Genomic DNA, 20,854 nt, shown 5'->3' with positions numbered 1-20,854 from the left:
ACTTGGACCCTGGGCCGCTTCCCCCTTAAAATACATAAACAAGGCTATTTGACTTGACTTGAGTACTGCTCGCAGCTCACTGAAGGCTGCTTGAAAACCACAGAAAAATGCTGCAGAGATTACAAACGCTTTCACACTTCACTAGCCAAATCCTCAATTCCTTCTTTATCATTTTCTGAAGAGAACATGCTATTCCATCTAGTCTGTGTATTTATACACAGTGTGTACTAAATATTAAGTGTAATTTACAGTCTGTGCCACAAGATACAAAGCACACATGTACAGTATGTTTACAGTTATCAGACACAATCAGTATACAAAGTTCGGATTTGATCATATGAAATAAATTAAATAAAAAACATGAGCTTCAATCAAAAGGATGCCATGAAATGTTTCAGTCTGTCAAGGCCAAATCACTGCTATATAATAATAAATAAATGAATGTAAGTGAGTTTAAAGTGATCCTTCTGACTCATTGTCATACATGACATCATCATTATGGGGAAATAGATGCAAATAATTACAGATTAAACTTTTATTATAAGTTGTTCATACCTGAAACAGGCTTGTTTATTAAAATTAAGTCATGAAAACTGCATACACAAATAATGTTTAAAACTACAAATGAGACATAACATACGCAAAAAAAATCTACCTTAACATTTATAATTAATAAAAACAGAAAATTGCACATTAATCTGAACAGCTGATTAGAGTGGAATATGACACGATGTGACTTTAGACCCTGAATTCAGAAAATTATTAATTTGAGAAAACTGTGGGGAAAATAAATAAAGTATTAGTAGAGCACACACCTGGATTAATCAAGCATTTACAAAAAAAAACAAAACAAAAAAAAACAAATAACTATAATACTAGTCTGAAAAAATGACTGATTTTGCTAAGATGCAAATGAAGAAAAAAATGCAAGTAACATTTACTTTGAGTTGTTTCTTATAACTTAGGTTACTTCTTAAAAAGCATCTTTTACTTGCAAGAATGTACAGTATTCTTCTCCCAGATCCACATGTATTTATTATTATTATTATTATTATTATATTGGCCTTAATTAAGCCCTTGCATGCCAACATGATGGATATGAAGCAAATGGATTCTTGAAAGACTTCCATCTTTAATTAAACAAGTTTTACTAAATATTTAAAATACTCTAATTCTTTATGAATCAATTATTTTAATTTTTAAGATATTATTTTTGATTTATATCAAATGCTAAGTAATTGGATGAATTAGATGGATGCAAATCATTTGCCATGAGTCCAGAAACTATGACAATCACCAAATTTTAAGTTTCATCCCTCAGTATGCTTTATGAGGGATGAAACTCAATAAAGTTGTGTTTTAAGTAAATGAAAAGCATAATGACGTGAATTTGGGACCTGTACAATCAGATCTTTAACTTTTAATGGTAAAACCACAATTCTTTATTATTTTATTTCAAATCAGTTGTATCAGTTTCATCTGATATAAATTAGTTTCTGCTCTCGACTGGTTTTCCAACATGCAGTTATAAAATGTGCATGTCATATTCATTTGTATGTCACTTTGAATTTGGAAATTATGAGAAGAAATTTAACACCAGCATCTAGTTTTCTAGGCCAATTGATGGATCTTGGATATAACAGCTGGATAAATCGATGATCAAAGTTAACTCACATTCCCAGCTGTAGTATGACATGTTCATGTAAGAGTCGAGACTTCAGGAGAGATGTCTTTATTAAAAAAGTATCTAAGCAGTGCAATAACAATACACAGAATAAATTCAAGGTGCAGTACTTGCATATATTCGCACAAATAACCGATAAAAGCAAAAATACACTGTAAACCTGAGTTGCAGAGTAATGAGGCAAAAATATGAAGACTGGAGGCTGCTTAAAGTTACATCAGACTATTCTGAAATTGGCAAATAATAATAAAAGCGTCTTGGCACTGATGTAAGCTCAACTCAACAAACTCAAGTGGTAACACACACACACACCACTTATGTAAGATTTTTACAACAAACACGTAGAAATCCACAAATATTGGTGATGCTTTAGAATCCACAAACTGTCCTGAACTTATAAATACTGCACACGTTCCTTTGTGCATGTTATTTTTTTAGGATTTCCCTCCACTTCTGCTGTTTCTCAGTGAGGTTATTTCAGTGAGATGAACCCGACGTCATGCAGATGATGGTGGAACAGTTAGTTTCTCCTGCGTAGCTGCAGGATGGTTATAATGAATGGACTGGGGGCACCGTGCGGATCGAGGTTGAGGAGCCTTGTCACACTATGAGAGAATCCCTGCTCAGTGCAGTGCTCTGTTAGGGAAATACACCGAGAGCCACATGTTAGATGCTCATGCTGGGTTAGTGGTGCTTGAGATTTAGTTTGATTCACAAAAGTTATGCAGCAGAAGGAAAAAGGGTATGGGACCTTTAGCAAGCAGGAAAGATCTGTAACACTGTAGTGGTTGCAGAAGTCAGATTTTTCAGATGAACAATTAGTTTCTGTTTATTGTAAATTTACTCAAAAAGAAAAAAAAACTACAACAACCTACACACTCATTTAAAAACTAACAAAAGGATTCAGTGTAAAGACCGTCTGCTAAAGTCCAAGAGACAAACACATGAAGTACATAAGACTGTAAAACATCTTTAGATGTTAAAAGAAAAGGCTGATTTTATTTTGTTTTATTTTTTTATTGTCAACAAATGTCATGTTAGGACCAAACCTGCATGTTCCAACTTAAGATAACACTTTTTTTACTATTTAAGTTTGCAATCCTGCATTAGTCCACTAAAAGGCAGCAGAATAATTTATAATCACTGATATGTGGAATGTGTGTGAACCAGCTGCTGTTTTTACACTTTGAGCAGATCAGAGACAACAAAATGTATGAAATGTATTTTTAAGTCATGTTTGCAACATTCTCGTGGATTTGTCGCCATTAGTCACTCTGTTTTTAATCTGAACCATTGCAGATTTTCTAATAAATGCTCCGGTCTTTCAGCAATTTTGTGCTAACTCTGGCAACTGATGCAAAACCAAAACAGTGAGCAGGGAGCAACAGAATCAAAACAATGAGCTAAAAGATAATAAAACAGAAAAATGCTGAGGAAAACAGCAAAGACTGGCAACAAAAGGCCCAAATGGTCTCAAACAGCAGACACATGTAGATCATCCAAGTGTACAGCCTCCATGTACAGAACCACCCAGACTGTCTGAGCCATTTGCATTGCTTTATGGCTGTTTTTAGTTCTATTTTGGTCATTGTGTGTACCATTTTCTCTCTCAGGGATTGATTTGTGTCAGGTTTGTTAGTTGCATAATTTGATATCTCTTTGTGGTCAACTGGATTTGAATTTGGTAGTTTTGCTTGTCATTTTAAATGTCTTTTTAGTCATTTTCTGACTGTCTGAGTTCAATTTACTTCACACTTGGGGCAGTTTTTGTCTCATTTAGGTTGTTTTACATAATCTTATGGTTGTTTTGCCTCACATTTTCGCTGCTCTTTTGTTGCTTTCTGGTCATTTTATATTTTTTGTGGGCATATTATCTCTTTGTAATCATTCTATATCTCTTTATTATCATTTTGTGACTTACTTTGGTCAGTCTGCATCTCTCAGTAGTGCTGCTGCTTCATATTTTAGCCATCTTGCATAGCCTCATTGTTTTTCTCTGCTAATTTTATATTCTTTAATTTACATCTATTCATTTTCATATTTTTTGTCTGTTTTGAGTCTATTTCTTGAATGGAACAATTCACTGTTGATCTTCTGTTGACAATAGGAAAAATAAAGGAGGTTACCAGACTTATTCTGTTACTATTTACAGGATGTAGAGGCTCTTATCCTGAAGAGTAGAAGAGGAAGGATGTCCTTGTTCCTGCTACAAGTAACTCACCAGGTTTCGACCCCTGTCTCGGTCCTCTCTGTGCCCCTGTAGTGTCTGGGACATCCCCTGGTGGGGGCGGGTGTAGGAGAAGGGTTTTGGGGCTTGCTCAGTGGTCCTGTATCTCTCTGATCTGGGAGGATCTGCTGTGCGATACCGGTCTGTGGTCAGATCAGCCCTGCGGTACCGCTCTGCCTCCAGCTCAGAATATGGAGGCAAAGGGTCCTCCTCATCTGGACGGTTACTAGGTGACCGGCTGTAGTAACTATCGCTGCCCTTGCCTCTAGAGCTGCCTTTAGAAGGAGTGTCACTGTCCTCGTCCACCCTCCCGGCCCCTCTGTCTCCTCCCCGCCCCCTTGCCTTACTCTCCAGCACTCTATTGAGGAAGCTGTCATCATAGCTTCTGCTTTGGGGTGGTCGAGAAGGTCGGTCACTGTCCCATGTGTCCCTTCTCTTTTGCTGTAAAGGTGAGGGGCTGCGACGGTCCCAGCCTTCATCTCCACCCCGGTAGAAGCGCCTGGGAGGGCTGTAATCCCGCTCATAGGGCAGCTCTGGAGGTTGGGCCCGACGACCACGAGAGTTGTAAGACTGGGCAAATTCCTCCAGCTCATCCAGAGAGCCGGTGCGCCCTCTTCTGTTCAGTGTCTTCCTCTGCAGGTGCTCAGACCGGGGATTCCACCTGCAGCATAGCAGGAGTACATTAAGATTATATGAGAGTGAATATCAATCAGTTAATCAAACTTTATTTATAAAGCACTTTTTTATCCAAAGCAAATTGCAACACAAAAGAATAGAAACAAAATAAAATAGATAAATAGATCACATAAGATTAAAAATTATATATATAAAAAACTAGAAAAATGGAATGGAAAATGGTGTAAAAGACATGGATTTAATATTTAAACAAGTTCATTAATAATGTGAAAATTCTAAATGTGTTTAAAAAGTAATTACTAAATAAATTTGTAAAACACAATCACAAAACAATAAATAAAAAACAAAATAATAGTAAAAACCAAGATATTCAATTCAAAAAGATATTCAATTATAAACGTTACTAAAATGGTATGTTTTTAAATTTTCTTTTAAATATATAGAGATTTCCAGCTACTCTAAGGTCATCTTAAAGGCTGTTCCACAGACGAGGCCCATCGAAACTAACAGAGGCCTCCCCAATTTTTAGTCCCCACCTTAGGAATAAACAAGAGACCAGTCTGATGACCTGAGGGCTCTGGGAGGATAGTAAACTGAAGGCCACTTACTTAGGAATAAAACCTTTAAGGTCTTTAAAAACTAATAAAAGCATTTTAAAATCAGTATTATATTGATTTAAAAATCAGACTAGGCATCCATATTACCTGCGGTCCAGTTCATCATCAGAGTGGATGCCTTTGTCTAGTCTGGGTCTTCGAGTCTGTGCTGGTGGAGCTACTCTCAATTCATCATTCTGGTCTGCGATGGGCGGGAGCGCCTTCATCTGAACCGTCTGATAGGTGTGTCTGAAATCTGTGTTCACCCCATCATGAAGGGAACTCAGCTCCGATAAACTGCTGGCTGTTGGGAAAGACACATGGCAGCCATGCTATTTAGGACTGATAATATGGAAATAACGACAACATTTCACAGAAGAGGAGTCAGATTAAGTCTACAGGGGTTAATATGAAGATATTTAGAATCATCTGCAAATTAGTGAGACAAAAAATGTTAATAATTTAAAGATTATGTCTAACATGTATTTTTGGAAGAATGTATTGTTTTAGTTACAGAGTGTGGCCTCCTGTACTAAATCTGTCTGCATTTTTTTAAGAAAATTAAACCAGCATACTTATTTGAGGCGTTTACTAAAGACACTGTCTAGTGTCCTCGCTCTGGCCTTGTGATAAGGATAAAGAGACTTATTGCATGTCAGATTTTCATAAGTGTCCTTTGTTCTTCTGTTGAGTTTGGCCTTACAGTTGTGATGTTATTACAGACTGAAGTTAAGGATGATTTTCAGATGGATGTTTGAGAAAACAACCTTGGGTTTAAGGAGAAAAAAAAACACTCAAGTATGCTGCTGTCCTTGCTATTGCCAAGAGTTGTTTTACGCTCTGAAGAGCTCTCAAAAGCTCAGAAAAATATGTGGAGTCTTTACTTTGAAAACATCTCAGAATCATCTTAAATCGATCACCCCACTGTAATAAAAAACTTAAATAAACTGTGTTTATCTTAAACTACTGCCAATTTGTCCAGGACAACCTGCCTCAGTAAACTCAGCTCGGGAGTAAAGGGTTTAATGCAAAAAGGAAGTTTCCAAAGAATCCCAAAATCACATCACAAGATGTGCAGGTGACTCTTGCAGCTGTCAGGGATTTTACTGATTTGATGTGCAAACAATGTGTTAAAAAAAGGCAAACTATGGTTTGCAAAAGAGCCCAAAAGGATCATGGACCAGATGCATTAAATTGTGCACACATAAAGGTGGAAATGTGCATATGTATCATTTTTTTCTATAAATCGTAACATTGTATGCACACAAAACTAATTTCCAATACCATTTATACCTATATTTTTGTTTATCTGGACCCTGATGTTCATAAATGTCTCAGGGTCACAGCAGCATGTTGTCACCAGTAATTCTGCATCTCATCAAAGCGAGCTTGAAGAAAAATATTAAACTAATCTTCAACTTATAAGTAAATCCAACCATGAATGGCACAAGAAGAAGGAACAGAGGATTATAATATGGCCAAGCAAAAACCCAGATTTAAATCACACTAAAATGTTGCAGGAGAATTTTAAACAGGCAGAAAATAAAAGAAAACAACCCAAACCAGCAAAGAAACTATGCAACAAAGAATGATAGACTGAAGGACCCAAATGCAAAAATATGATAATAAGGGAATCTTGCTATAGAGATAACAACATTACAACTATTGATATTTTTGTCTAGTAAATAACTGAAGACACTTATTTCCTTTGTTTTGTTGCTCAGGTACACCCCCTTGAACTGTGGGCACAATTTCAAAGAGGACTAAAATGTTTTCCTGTACATATATGTTAATAAGAACTCAAGAATCTCAGTGCAATATGTGTAACTTTTACGTATATGTGTGGAAACTGTTCAGTATTGCATCTTTTCTGGATTAGGCTGTGAGAAATGTTTAATATGGTTAAACAAAAATGGTTTATGGACAAACATTTAAAGATTTGGCACCAATGTGAATAATAAATATATAATATGACAATTTCTCCGGTGAGTTCCTAGAATATCATATTGTTTTGTGTTTAAAAACTTTGTAATGTTTTAGTCACTATTAAGACAGATCCTATAAAAACTAAACCAACAGAGGTGTTAAGAGATGAATGTTAGGACAGAAAACTAGAACTAGTTAATTTACACAAAATGATGCTCAAGAAAAGAGACGAACAATCTCACACACACTGTCACACATATAATAGAAACTGGCCTAATCTGTGCAGGCTTACATTTGAGTGCAGCCATCTTGTTGGATGGAAACTGAGCCAGCTCCTTCTCTATGTAGTAAAGAACTTTCATTTTGTCCTGGTCTGGAGTGGCTGTCAGTCGGTAACCACTGCGCACTGTAGATGTGGACACATACATCCCCAACAAACATGGATGCATATGCACACATAAGGACACACACAGATACATTTAAGCGTGTAAGCAAAGCTTGTGAGACTACACACAACTGAAAATGACAATTTACAAACATGCATGAGACAAAGAGACACACTCAGGAATGAGAGATGAAATGAGGGTTAGTCAAGTCAGTATTGATTGGACTGAAAAAAATCAAACAAATTAAACCCGAGATATTCCCTCACCTCCAGCCAGGTTATTATCCACTGAGGGGATTGAAGAGATCTTTGGGTCCAGGTGGGATGAAGGTGCAAGTGGGACTACAGTTGGTACACCAGGAATGTAATAAGGATACACAGGAACCTGGGCAGACTGTTGGCTCTTTGCCATCTTTCCTGCTTCATACACTGCACACATTAACAACATGTTAAAATGCCATGCAGATGAATCATACTGAGAAAACACAAGCAATATAGAAGGCCATTCAGTCATTTGCGTTACTCACGATGTCGTGGGCAGCAGCAGGTGTCCGGACAACAGCAGCAGCGGACGTAGCAGCAGCAGGAGTGAGGACAGCACTGGCACCAGCAGATCCCCAACAGCAGCAGGAACAGGACACTGCCCAGGGTTACAGATCCCACAAATGCCCACTCTGGTATAGAGATGCATAAATAATAAAGTAAATGATCAATAAGCTGTCACACAACAATCAATTAAAAAAGTTTTTCATAGTGATTGTTACTATTCCTGACTGGTCAGATTTTCACACAAGTGAAAGTGAGCAAAGCTTCTCTTGGAAAAAACAAGGGTGAAGGATAAAATGAAGATACTACATGAGAAACAATGACTTTTTCCATCAAATGCCTACACTGCCTCCAGCCGCTGATCTAAAATACTGAATATCTTTTGGATTGCTAGCCCTAACCAGATGTTTCAAAAGTCCAGTAAAGCTGAGGGTCTTGGCTTTTCAGGTGTCATATTAATTTCATTTGAACATTCAGGGGTTGTGCTGTGGGGGGGCAACGCTGACCATTTTTCACAACTGTTGACACTTTGTGTCACTGTCAGTGTCCTGTTTGGTTCATAATAGAAATGTTAGACATAGTAAAGGTTTTAACTATCACAGTGGAGTTTTGTGTTTTAACCCACTGAGGGAAGAACGAGATTTCTTTAATATGTCAGTTTCAACTTTGTCTGATAGAAAGTTAAAGTTCTCTTGACTGAAATGATTCATGAAATTGAACAGACACACACAGTCACACACAAAAAGAAACCAAAAAAAAAAAAAAAAAAGCAACAGGAGAGGCAGGCGAGAGAGGCAACATGTTTTTAGTCTAAGCATCCTCGCTCAGATTTAAGGCTTGCCTAATTCTTTTGTTGCTTCTGAATAAAGTGGCTTTAGCACTCAGGTAACATGATGACTAATTCACACCAGCTGAAAATCTTGGCCTCTATATTTGTTTCACCTCTTGGTAGTAATACCCCGTATGCCACCAGCTCACAGCATTTGCTTTGCTGAGTACTATGTTGTCACACCTGAGGGGGATGTTGGGTAAAACTGCACCAAGGTTTGAAAGCACTGCAGCTTTTCTACAAAGCTTATGGTAATGATTCTGACCAATGATGCACCCACAGACAGCAGAGCTCCAAAACAGGGACCTCTGAATGACTCTTATCCATCATTGCATCTCTAAACCATCTGAACATTAACAATACATTTCCTCAGGGTGTTCCGAGGAGTTAACTTTTCAAAGTGAATACATGCCTCAGAAGAACTTAAATTTCTACCTGAGCTGAAGCCCAGTTTCCCTCATTCTGACTCAAGAAAGTATAAAATTATGTTCAGTTGTTAGTCAGAGAGAGTTTGATTGAAATGAGAATTTAACATGAGGAGGCATTAGAGGAGCAAGAAAATGCTGGGCAGAAAGAAGAAAGTGCAGCTGAGAAGCCGTACCTGGCATAATCTCCACATCAAACTCAGGTAGTAGGTCGTTCTGCTCACCTTTCCTGCCTGCAGACAGAGGGAGAGCACAGGTGAAGGCCGGCAGAGGAAGCAGAAAGCAGTGGCCAAAAGATCAGGCAAATTAGCAAATTTGGTAGCAGAGTGGATGATTAATGGTCATGCAAAATTTGAGGAATTTAAGGTACTAAGTTCATACACAATCAGCATTCACAAACATACAGTAACGCAGCAATAAAGGGGCAGCTGTTTTTCTTTAAAACAGGGTTGTATGGAGTACTTCCACAGGCAGATTACAAATAGACAAACACAAGAGTTGCTGGTTTACTGCTGTCTAAACTTTGTCTTTTAGAGGCTTAGTGCTGATAAAAACTAACTAATGAGGACTAACATTTTAAACTTAAAAAAACATTAACATAAACAAGCACATTAGCACGAAACACAAGAAAAGTGATAGAGCGTCAACTGTGATCTTTTGGAGGTTAAAATGTCTGGCTTTGTCAGAAGAGTCTAGTTGCTTTTACAAGATCGCTAATGATTTTAAGCTAACCTCATTCACATTAGTACAAATGCTGGCACTCCTCCTTCCCTAAACTTGATAAGCAGCTCTAACAACCCCACAACAAAGCAACCACACCATCCAACATCTCAACATCCAAATGGTCCAAGTCTCAACAACTATTACATGGATTGCGATGGTATTTGGGGCAGACATCAATGATCTCCAGAGAATGAATTTTAATAAGTTTACTGACTTTCCATTTTGTGCCACCATGATGTAAGAGTTTTCACTAGTCCAGTGTGATATCTTAGTGTGTATTGAATGAACTGACACAAACGTGTTCCCATACATATGGTTTCCATACACTGAATCCTAATTACATTTTTATCGCCAACAATATTGAAATCTGTATAATTTACTGAAGTGCAGTAACTAATATTGTATTTACGAAAATGTATGTCTGCAACTGTATTGATATGAAAATTTTGCCAAGTTAACAACAGGTTGAGTGTGACACAGATTTAAAGACTTGAATCTCTAAAAATCACCATATAGTCACAGTGAACATCAAAAAATATTGATGCAAGAATTTCAAAAAACGCAATGCCATGTCTGATAAGGTTGACACCAAAAATGCCTCCATGCTAGCATTAAAAGTGAACACAAATTATTGACTGCACATGCTGTTATACACTTTACATTTACACATGCACACTGACACATACAACGATTAAAATCTGCCAAGAGAGGCAGGGCAAGAGGACAGTTTGGAAACTAGGGCACAGAGCGATTCCAGGACAATAATTAAGCATGGCAACTCATCAAAAAGAGGTCACACAAGTTGCAGTGCAGTGAAACAATGTACCTTTTGTGCTTTATATGCAACATAAAGAGGTCAAAAATATTAAACAGTGAGAAAACTGTTGCATACAGACTGAGCCACAACTGTTTTTTCTGCACATGCTTATTATGAGATCTTAAAAGACTGTAATTAAAGTGAAGACCAGTGACTCTGATCTGTCTGACTACAAGCATAGATTAAATACTACTGACACACCAGTGTGGAGAGTGAGCTGAGTAAGCTGCTGACAATGAGTAAGAAAAAAAAGGGTAATCTTGCTATCTTGGCCTTGCACACTCATCTACATACCATCTGTAACAGTGAGTAACCTGAGCGAGCCAGGAAGCTTCGCAGCCCTGAAAGGGAGGGAGCGGGTAGAAGGTCGGTGAGTGAGGAATGGAGGAGTACATGGGAAGATTTAGCAAGAAAAATAGGGAGAAAAGAGAGTGAGTGTGAAAGACAAATTCATCCAAAAATTCTGAAACTTTAGCCAAAGATTTGGGAGACAGGCAAAGAGCACCCTAAATTATTCCTGGAGGGAATAGTTTGAGACTCGTATTTTGTAAAATAAAAGATACTTGTTCCCTCACTTTCCAGCTATGATAAGGAAATGTAAAAACCTTCAATGACATTTTTTAAATTTCTTTCTAAATAAAAACATCTGCCAATGAAAATGCAGAAAGACTTTTGGCACCAAAGACTTTCTGGTTCTTACTTGTAGTTTATAGTAATATTCACTATGTCTATTATAGTATACAATTGTTTTGCTGGGAGTTCAGAAATACTGGCTGTTGATCGCTGGTTAGGCAACTGTTGAACTTTCATTTGGTGTTTTTTCCCCCTTTTCATTGTATCAGATAGGTCTGTGGTGTTTATTTTTTGTCTTACCTGCCCTGTGTTGTTTATCCTCATCACCTGCATTTGTATTTAAATGCCAAGTTTCTATTGCTGCTTACTAATTTCTCTATTAAGCTTAATTTCCAGTCCTGTTTTTGCTTTTATTTACCTTTATAGACCTATGTTTAACATTTAACTATGTGGGCTGTTTGGCTTATAAGTGGTAGTTTGCATGGTTTGATTTAACACTTGTAAGCTAAACTTTAGTTTTTCATGACAAAACTGCCTCTTCTTTGTGTGTATGCATGTTTGCAATTTGTGGTTCTAGATTTTAGAGACAAAAATGATGCAGCAGAGTGCAGTCATTACTTTACAGCTGGTGGATTTTAAAACTGGAGCAACAAATCAACATGAGGTATCTCTAAGTTCAATAAATTGAATGAATTGTTTTTCATTTTATCCATCAAAAATATGGCAGATGATGTGGTTCTGCTAGCTTCATTGAGCTGTGATCTCCAACTCTCACTGCAGTGATTTGGAACCAAGAGTGAGGTGGTTGGGACGAGAATCTAAAAGCGGGACCATGGTCCTCAGTCGGAAAAGGGTAAGGTGTCCTCTTTGGTTTGGGAACGAGATCCTACCCCAGGCAAAGGATTTCATGAATCTTAGGATCTTGTTCACAAGTGCGGAAGGATGGAGTGGGGAAACTGACAGGTGGATCTAAAGTTCTCCCTTAGAGATCGGGTGAGAAGGTCAGTCATGTCCATTGTCAGTCATTAGAAAGAGGTGGACCTTACCAGAAGTAATTGCATCGTGTCACTAAATGCAAGATCTGATCAACAACGTGATATTGAAATTCGATCCCTGTTTTGTGGTGAATTTAAAAAGATAAACTAATTATAAAACAATCAAATACATTTCACATTTTTATACGTTGTCATATGTAGAGAATTTTGAGTAATTATTTCGATAAAAATGTTGCATTTTAATTAAAATAAATTCACAAATGTGTTTTTAGCATGCAGGGGAAAGACACATTTAATATTTGGATAATATAAAGAACAATGGACAGGGTTAGGGTTAGGGATATGATTTTAGAGACTGATTCTACAGTTTTAGTGTAGAAGCTCTGTCATCAAGTTAGTTTATAATCTGTACAGATAAAAACAGCCTGAGACCAATTTACAATATAACATCCAAAGAAACCAACACATTGACTTTAAAAATTCTATAACCAACATAAAACCATGGAGGTTGTATATGTTAGGATAAGTAGTAAAGTGCTCTTTTCAAATTTTTAAGTTTGTCTCATTCAAAATCTCAAAACCTTAAATTAAATCTGGTAGAAAAAAAATAGTTTTTCATGCTTTCTAATTTCAACTCCTAAGCTGTAATGAAGTAAAACTAAACAGTCTTCTGCCTCAAACCCAGCCAATCTTGTTATTCTCACATGTTTAAGACCCCTCCCCTCCCCTGTGAGCTGGTTATAATCAGATTAGTGCAGTGGAGAAGAGCTCAGTGATGGAGCATTGGGACACTCAAAGTCAAAGGGGGAAAAAAACCTTCTGAAATCATGCATGACTTTAGCCTCACCCTTTGTATGTCTCTCTTTTCATGTCTATAACTATTAATACTCATCTCTGATCTGAAAAGGCGTGTTACCATGGCAACGGCTTAATTAGTGCTTTTGACAGATGCCTTCACTGTATATTTCACTGAAAGTAGTAAAAGTTTACAGTAAATGAGAATTCTTTTACTTTAACAGTGAAATATTAGCTGCTGGGCATAGATTTGGAAACTTTGTACAATCATTAACTAGCAAGAAACATTCCCCACTGACCAAATATAACACACACAAACTTGCACAGTTGTGAAGCTGAAGATTTGACCCCATGTAGTTTTTCCTGGCCCCTGCTCTAGAGCCTCACTGACTTAAGATTTCCCAGAACAGCCAAGTGCACATCAACCCTGTAAAGTGCACGAGAAGCTAAACAATGGGGTCTGTCATGGAGGATCAAGACCATGTAAAGAGGCAAGCATTATTTTGGCTGTTTCCATGGAAGCTGCTGTATAGACACTTGAGAATGCAACGCGGTGAAGACACCTTTTATAAAATCTCTACAAACAACATATGGTACAAAATAACTCTGAGCTTAAAATGCTAACAAGCATAAAAAAAAATAAAAAGAACAAAAGCCAGGTTGTTTGAGTGTTTAAGTTGTTATTTCAGCAGAGATAAAGCGGGGGCATACCGAGCACCAGTAACTCCAGCTGGGCCTCATTCTTCCCCTCCAGATCGTCAGCAATAACAACTTTACAGAAGTAGACTCCACTGTCGCCCCACTGCAGCTCCCCAATACGTAAGTCAGCTTCTGCACAGACAAAATAAACAGGGTTAACAGGCGAATGTTTGAGTACTGAAGCTAAAAATCAACAATGAACACTGCTATCATTAGAAGACCCACGTTTAGCCCTGATAAGACCTGACTCCATACATGACTAGAGGTGAGTTAAGGGGTTGTGGTCTTGTGACTAATGTTCCTACTTCATTGTTAAGCTACAACAAAAGAGGTTTATTTTGAGAAAGCAGAGTCAGCTCTGAGTCCTGGGTGGTGGCCAAACAGCTGCAGAAACGTCTTATTCATATGTTTTTCATGGAGGAAATGAATGAAAACTTTACTGTTTATGATGGCGATGTCTCTGCCTTTGTAGTGTTCAGCCAGTGTCAAGGAGGCTCCCTGCGCCGAGGCCACAGGCCGAACTGTGCGGCTGCTGTCGGCGCACTCGAGGTGAGCTTTGGCTCCCAGCTCGGAGGCCTTGATGCCCAGAGTCTCCGGCAGGGAGAAGGATTCCCGTGTACGATCTTGACAGTAGGACTTGTACCACCACTGCACCACGGGAGGCTGGATGGAGGCTGTTTGGTACTGACATGGGAGGACCACGGACTGGAAGAGCATCGCAAACCGCTGCTTCTCCCGCACTGTGACTTGAACACCATCACACACACAGACTAACAAACAGAGAAAGATAAGGGGAAAAGATGTTTAACTTCTAAAAGACAGACATAGCTTGAAAGCTTTGGTGTGTCTAGTGGAAGTTTGATTTGACTATTCACTAATCTTATGTATGCTCTAGAAGATATGAATATGCAGCTATCTTTAGCTTGGTATCAGCACCAAAAAAAAATAAAATAAAATTGTTCACATAACCAGCAGTAAAGAAAACAAGGCACCTTTGAAGAGTTTATAGACTCATTTTACACTCTAAAGAAAACCTCAGTGAGCAAAAGACTGAAAATGTATTTTAAATTCTTTACTGATGTCCAACTTATAAAAATCCATTTGAAGATTACTTACATTAATCTATGTTTTGTCACAATTCACATGCAGACAGCTACATGCCCAGTGTAGAATATAGTGACATCTAGCAGCACAAGTTACAAACTGCAGCCAAATGATTATTTTTGCTTACTTCCAAACCACTAAAATAAACAAATCAATGAATAAAACTCTAAGACTGTAGCTATACCTATCAACTGATGCTTAATGACAAAAAAAAGAAAAAAGAAACAGATCATAATTTCTCACAGCTTAGTTTTATCTGACCAGCTCTCCAAAATCTATTGATATTTTGTTTTGTGTGATAAATAATGAAGAAAAACAACATCAAGCATTTAAGAAACTTAAAAATACAGTGTGTAAGAATGACTGACATCTAGCGGTAGATGGGCATAGAAATGACTTCAAATGGTAAGCACTATTGTAAATGGACAGTGGCCAAAACTTTTCCAGATATAAACCACCAACCACCAACAGATGTGGGTAGGGTCAGGCTGGGCAGGATGCATTTTTTTGCACTTTCACACGCGAAAACCCTAACAGTCCCATCCCGACCCGCACCCGTTGGTGGAAACGAGGCTTTAAGGGCTTTACACGACCCGTTCTACTTTTTGGGGGTACCAATGTAACCAATCAGACATGAAAGGGCAGAGGTTGACACATTGCAATCCAATGATTGGTTGCTTTTAATGTTTATTTAATAATGATAAATAAATACAATTGACAGATAATTCTCTATTGTTATGTGATAGATGAGTTGGGAGGCTATCATAAGTGTCTGTAACTGCTTGTCAACTATGCTTTCCCTATTATTTTTATGTTTTATACTGTATGTTTTATGTTGTTAGTTTTTTGAATGAATGTTGCTCCAAAATTACTACATTACTACAAATAATAAATACCAAATATACATTTAGTATTACAAATGTATGTTAGCTGCACTCCATCAGCTATGACATTAAAAATGTATTGGACCATTATGAAAAAATGTTATGTACAAACAAAACTAATTAGGCCCCTTTCTATTTCCTTTGCTCATCAATAGTGGGTCATTAATAATAACACACCTGTTAAGCTATGTAGCTCTGCATTTAGTTCTGTATATCTTATCTATTTGTGACAGTGGTGAAAAATCATGGTCACACGGAAACATGTAAACATCTGCCAGTTCTCCAAGTCTCCTTTGATTTATTATCAGCTACAGTAGTTGCCACCAGAGCCACATTTTAATCAGACACAAACACACATTACTTAAGTCAAGGATCTGAATAGTTCTTCTATCACTGCTTAACTGTCACAGCTTTAGTCACACCTATCAATAAACAGGCTGTTTAAGCTTTTAAAAACTGCTAAGAGGTGAAGAAATAAATTTATCTTCATTTTGAAAGAAATGGTGACAAGGCTGAGCATAACTATCAAGCTAGTGTAAACAACAGTACCTTAAAAATGTAAATGATAAGTTTATTACTAACGGTTGCACCTCTTCTTTATCTGTGTAAATAATTCATTATGAGAAACTGTAATTTGCATCACATTAAAACAAGAGCAAAGCTAGTAACATAGATTAGGTGTGTGGGGGCTCCTCTACTGCTCGATACCAAGGTCAGGAGGTTAAATTCCAGAGTGTGTGGGGGGCTGGGGAGGCCTGTGGAGGAGGGGGGTTGTCATCACACAGGGAGGAGATACAGATGCTTGTGGGTAATTTCTGTTAGTTATTTTAGCTCTAGGTGGGGCAGGAACCTCGTTCTAAACATTCCCCTGAAGACAGGAAATCAAAACAAAAGCAAGTCCACCAGCCTGCTTACGGCCAGAGAGAGGAGCACACACCCTGTGTTTAACACACTTATCTAAAATTGATAAATACACTAGTTTTTCTCTGATGCTAGATCAAATCTGCTCATTCCCAGACCACAATCAGAATAGTGGGCTGGGAATTTTATTGACTATGTATTTATATATGATGACAAATGGATTTAGATTTTAAATCCTAAAATAGTAAAAAACTTTATCCAACGTGACTGTTTTAGCTGTTGTAATTGCTCTAACAGACCAAACTAAAAAAGATTCTCTTAACTATGACAAAAAAAACAGAAAAAAATCACAGCAAATCCTCACATTTAAGAAAGCAGAAAACATTTACATTTTTGTAAATTTACAGTTGGTTTATCAACTAAGCCTTCACAAAAATGCTAAAGATGTACAGCTCAACTCCTCAAATGTCAACATCTACACAGTAAAAAGAGCATCTTTATTTTTTTTGACAGTTGTTTATAAAAATATTGTCTAATTCAAGATGAGCCTTTACTAATATTTAGTAGATTACTCAAAACATATTAATAATCTATTGTCTTTTTATTAACTTCTTGTGTGATTTTTAATTAAAACGTTTCTTAATGCCCTAAAATAATTGTCTTAATACAACTCCTGTTAATATTTTTTAAGCTTTTTTTCTTGTTAATTTTAAACCAGCCCAGACAGTCCAGGATTATGCCGTGTCAGCTTCCTCTGATAAACTTTAGCTGCACATATTTATGTCCTGGACAAACAGAAGGAAGCGTGATCAAGAAAATAAATTCTTCCCATGGAGGAGCTGTGGTCTTCCCTTTGTTTCTTTTTTTCCATGTAGCAAGCCATTGTTTGAGCTTCCCCCTCTCCTGTCCCACTTGAGGAGCTGAGAGGGGGAGGAGGTCACAGAGTCCAGCCAATGGGAGTGCCCGGCCTCATCCAGCTGGATGTGAACAGACCAATTAACCGCTTGAGATTTAAACTTAACCGTCAACTACATGAATGCCTTCAGTCTGAGGTGCGAGGAGGTTTGTAGACGCTATCAGAGAAACTGCCTGTCTAATGAACACACCTGTTAACTGTTGTTTACTGTGACTCACTGTAGGGTAATGACCAGGTTACGGCTTCTTCCTCGCCACCTGCACCAACACTGAAGGCCTCATTTCAGGATTGGATTAATCTTTACAACAGTGTGAGGTATTCCAGGTCACAGCTCTGCTGCTGGACGCTGAGCTTTTCCTGAACATGATCAGACTTTTCCTCCCTAAAGCCGTCACATTTCCTGTCTTTACTTTGCTGTGCATTCTTTCACATTGACTCATTATTCCAACAAAAGCAACCGATAAGTCTGTATATAGTCTCCATGTTGATAAAGGGTTTCTCTACAAATTCACAAAACAAGTGATGAGAGTATTTTTGTCCAGACTTTATTACCTCTGAGCACTATTACAGCTTTATTTCCAGTCATCTTCAGAGCTGATGTACATGTGTACCTACATATAATTCCCAAAAATTAAATTATATTATGAATATTAGCATAGAATGGGGTCAGTTAAAAAAATGCAAAAGCAGGGTGTAATTTACCTCGGCTAAAAATTATGCATTTAAATCAGTTTTTAGATTTGATTCCCATTCTAAAGCTCAAAAACATGCAGATTACTACTAAAAATTCACATCACTTCATTCCATCTGACAATGTTAAATCTGCCTGTTTGGCAGTTTTCCTTGAAAGAAGGCCAAAATACCTGCATTATCCATCAATTAAGTTGTTGTGGGATTAAACACAGCACTTCAAATGCTTTAACAGAATAGAAGCAGTGGTATATCACAATGGTTTGCAACAGCAAAACCATTACACCCCTCAGGAATATTGATAATACAGGACACCACAGACAACAATCTACACTGAATCCTGGACTTTACTCACAAAAGGACAGTTTGGATTGTCACTTAAACACTAATGCATTACAAAAATTAGTTAGTAAAATGTGGTAAACCATTATTAAAAATTGGATTTTTTTTTGTCTCATTTGACTCCATAAAGATTAAATATAGAACAACAAGCGCCGAGTCCTCAGAGGCCAGCAGCTTTGGGATAAGCTGAAGTTTACAGGCTCAACCTGTTGCGCTGTCCTTGTAAAAGGAGGTAACACATTTAAACATTTTTGTGAAGGAAACTGGACTCACCTGACGCTCCCAGTAAAAATGTCAGCCGGTAAAAGTTCATTATATAGTCAGTTTTTATAGAAAAGTGCAGTTTATCCGCATGTTCTTCATGTCGCTGTCCGCTATATCTGCGGCTGCTGCAGCCCGGACTCTGGCTGCGTCTAACGGGACTGTACCACTTCACGGAGAGGGGAGTCCCAGAAGCACAACAGCCCTGACACGATTCAGTCCAACATCACGGTTGTCATATTAGTTTATGCGCTCCAGGATAGTTTTTATTTATCTATTTTATTTTAAGATGAAAGACATCTATTTATGTTTATAATGAAGGGGAGGAGCTAGTTGATTAGATCAGATATACCGCAGTTAGCTTAGAAGAGTTTCATTTCACACAAGTGGTTTTACCCAGTGCCTGGAAGATTTTTATTGAGTCATATAACAATGTACTTCTACATCAAAGAAGGGACGTTTATCACACAGAGATGAACAAAAGCATTTAAAAGACGTTTCAAATAATCACTATAATTAAAATATATTTCAGCAAGTTAAAAAAAAGCATTTCAGCGCAAAAAAGCACTTCTCAGGTACAAGTAAAAACACTGTTATAAGGCTATACATAAAAAGAATTTCAATTTACACACCCTTATTTGATTTCAAACACATTTTTCTAAAGCAAAAAAATCTCCTGAATATCTTAATTCACAGATAAAAACCTAAAGATATTTCATTTAAGATGTAAGACAAATATCTGTAAGGTGTCCGTATAGGTGTGAAAATTACACAGAAAATTCACAATTGCTCATTAACTAAATACTACTTTAAATACAAAAATAAAAAAGAAGCAAAAATATTAATAATTAAAATAATCCATTTTTAAGCAGTGATTAATTTCTGAAGAATATTGCCTGAATACATGTGTGTCCACCCAATCTATTAACAACGTCACTATCAAAACTGAGGCGAAATAGTTTATGGAAATTTTGTGGAGGTTTTAAGAAACAATACAGGAAAGCATTCGCTTCAACCACTTAGGATCACTATGACCTTAATGACCATCTATATCAAAACGATGAAAACAGTTACAATACATATGATGTCAATATGTTGACAAACATTTAGTTTACATATTTCATATGTTTAACAATTGTCTTTGAGGAAAGGTGATTACAATGTAATAAGAGAAAGACAGATATATGTTTAAAGGAAAAACCCTGAGCACACAAGTGACACTTTTCTGGTGTATTCAAAAAGTCCTAAAAGGGATTAAGCCACAGTGCTAGCTTTAAGTTCCAATTCACGCACAAGAGACTTTAGTTTGCTTTGCATTACAACTATAGGAAGCAATCGTTCCATATCAACCGAAAAGGTGTCTATTAAGTTTATTTATGTCAGCGGGTTTACTGCCACAGCAGATACATCACAATTATGCTCAAATAGTAATTTCGTTGTACTTTTTGTTGCAATGACAATAAAGTTCTATTCAAAACAAGAAAAATCATCAATTTAAAAATTGTATTTTTGTTTCACATGCTCATATACTCATATACAGCAATAATGCTGACTAAGGGATTTTAAAACAACAGTTTAAAACAACTGTCTTCTTCACCACCTCATGCACATCATATATAGACATTACATCAGCATCAGCATCAGGTAAACAGTGATTTCATTATTGCATACTATAATTGGTGTGGGACTGTCAGGAGCTTTCAGGTTGGCTGCAACAAATTTGATGTTGGACTTTGCTGCTGCTTTTTTCAACTATGTTCCTGGAAAGAATTTTATTAAAATTTAACTGGGCCAGCCCCATCAGTGGATTTCCTTGTGTGGTTGAATCAAGTTTAGTTAACTCAGATAGTGTCTTAAACACAAGCACAACAGAAAGCTAATACAGGTAGACAAAGGTCCCAATTTTGTATTTAAAGGTATAAGGTCAGAAATGGACAGAA

The 20,854-nt window shown here is 37.2% G+C and overlaps 1 protein-coding gene across 3 annotated transcripts; it reads right to left on the bottom strand.

Moving 5' to 3' along the window:
- Positions 1–643: 643 nt before the first annotated feature.
- Positions 644–19,170, bottom strand: LOC121650885 (immunoglobulin-like domain-containing receptor 2). Of its 3 annotated transcripts, XM_042002676.1 has the most exons (10): positions 18,927–19,170; positions 14,297–14,626; positions 13,869–13,988; positions 9,431–9,487; positions 7,982–8,128; positions 7,722–7,883; positions 7,362–7,475; positions 5,252–5,447; positions 3,906–4,572; positions 644–2,320 (listed from the first exon to the last, which is right to left on the bottom strand). In XM_042002676.1, the coding sequence occupies exons 1-10, from the start codon at positions 18,964–18,966 to the stop codon at positions 2,285–2,287; spliced, it is 1,869 nt and encodes a 622-aa protein (XP_041858610.1). In that variant the 5' UTR covers positions 18,967–19,170; the 3' UTR covers positions 644–2,284. The 3 variants fall into 3 exon arrangements, with proteins under 3 accessions (XP_041858610.1, XP_041858611.1, XP_041858612.1); XM_042002677.1 differs by lacking the exon at positions 9,431–9,487; XM_042002678.1 differs by lacking the exon at positions 7,362–7,475 and having other exon boundaries at positions 18,927–19,166.
- Between the last annotated feature and the right edge of the window lie 1,684 nt (positions 19,171–20,854).

The sequence above is a fragment of the Melanotaenia boesemani genome, chromosome 12 (assembly GCF_017639745.1).
Source record: "Melanotaenia boesemani isolate fMelBoe1 chromosome 12, fMelBoe1.pri, whole genome shotgun sequence".
Lineage (NCBI taxonomy): Eukaryota > Metazoa > Chordata > Actinopteri > Atheriniformes > Melanotaeniidae > Melanotaenia > Melanotaenia boesemani.
This window is presented reverse-complemented; position numbering and strand designations above follow the sequence as displayed.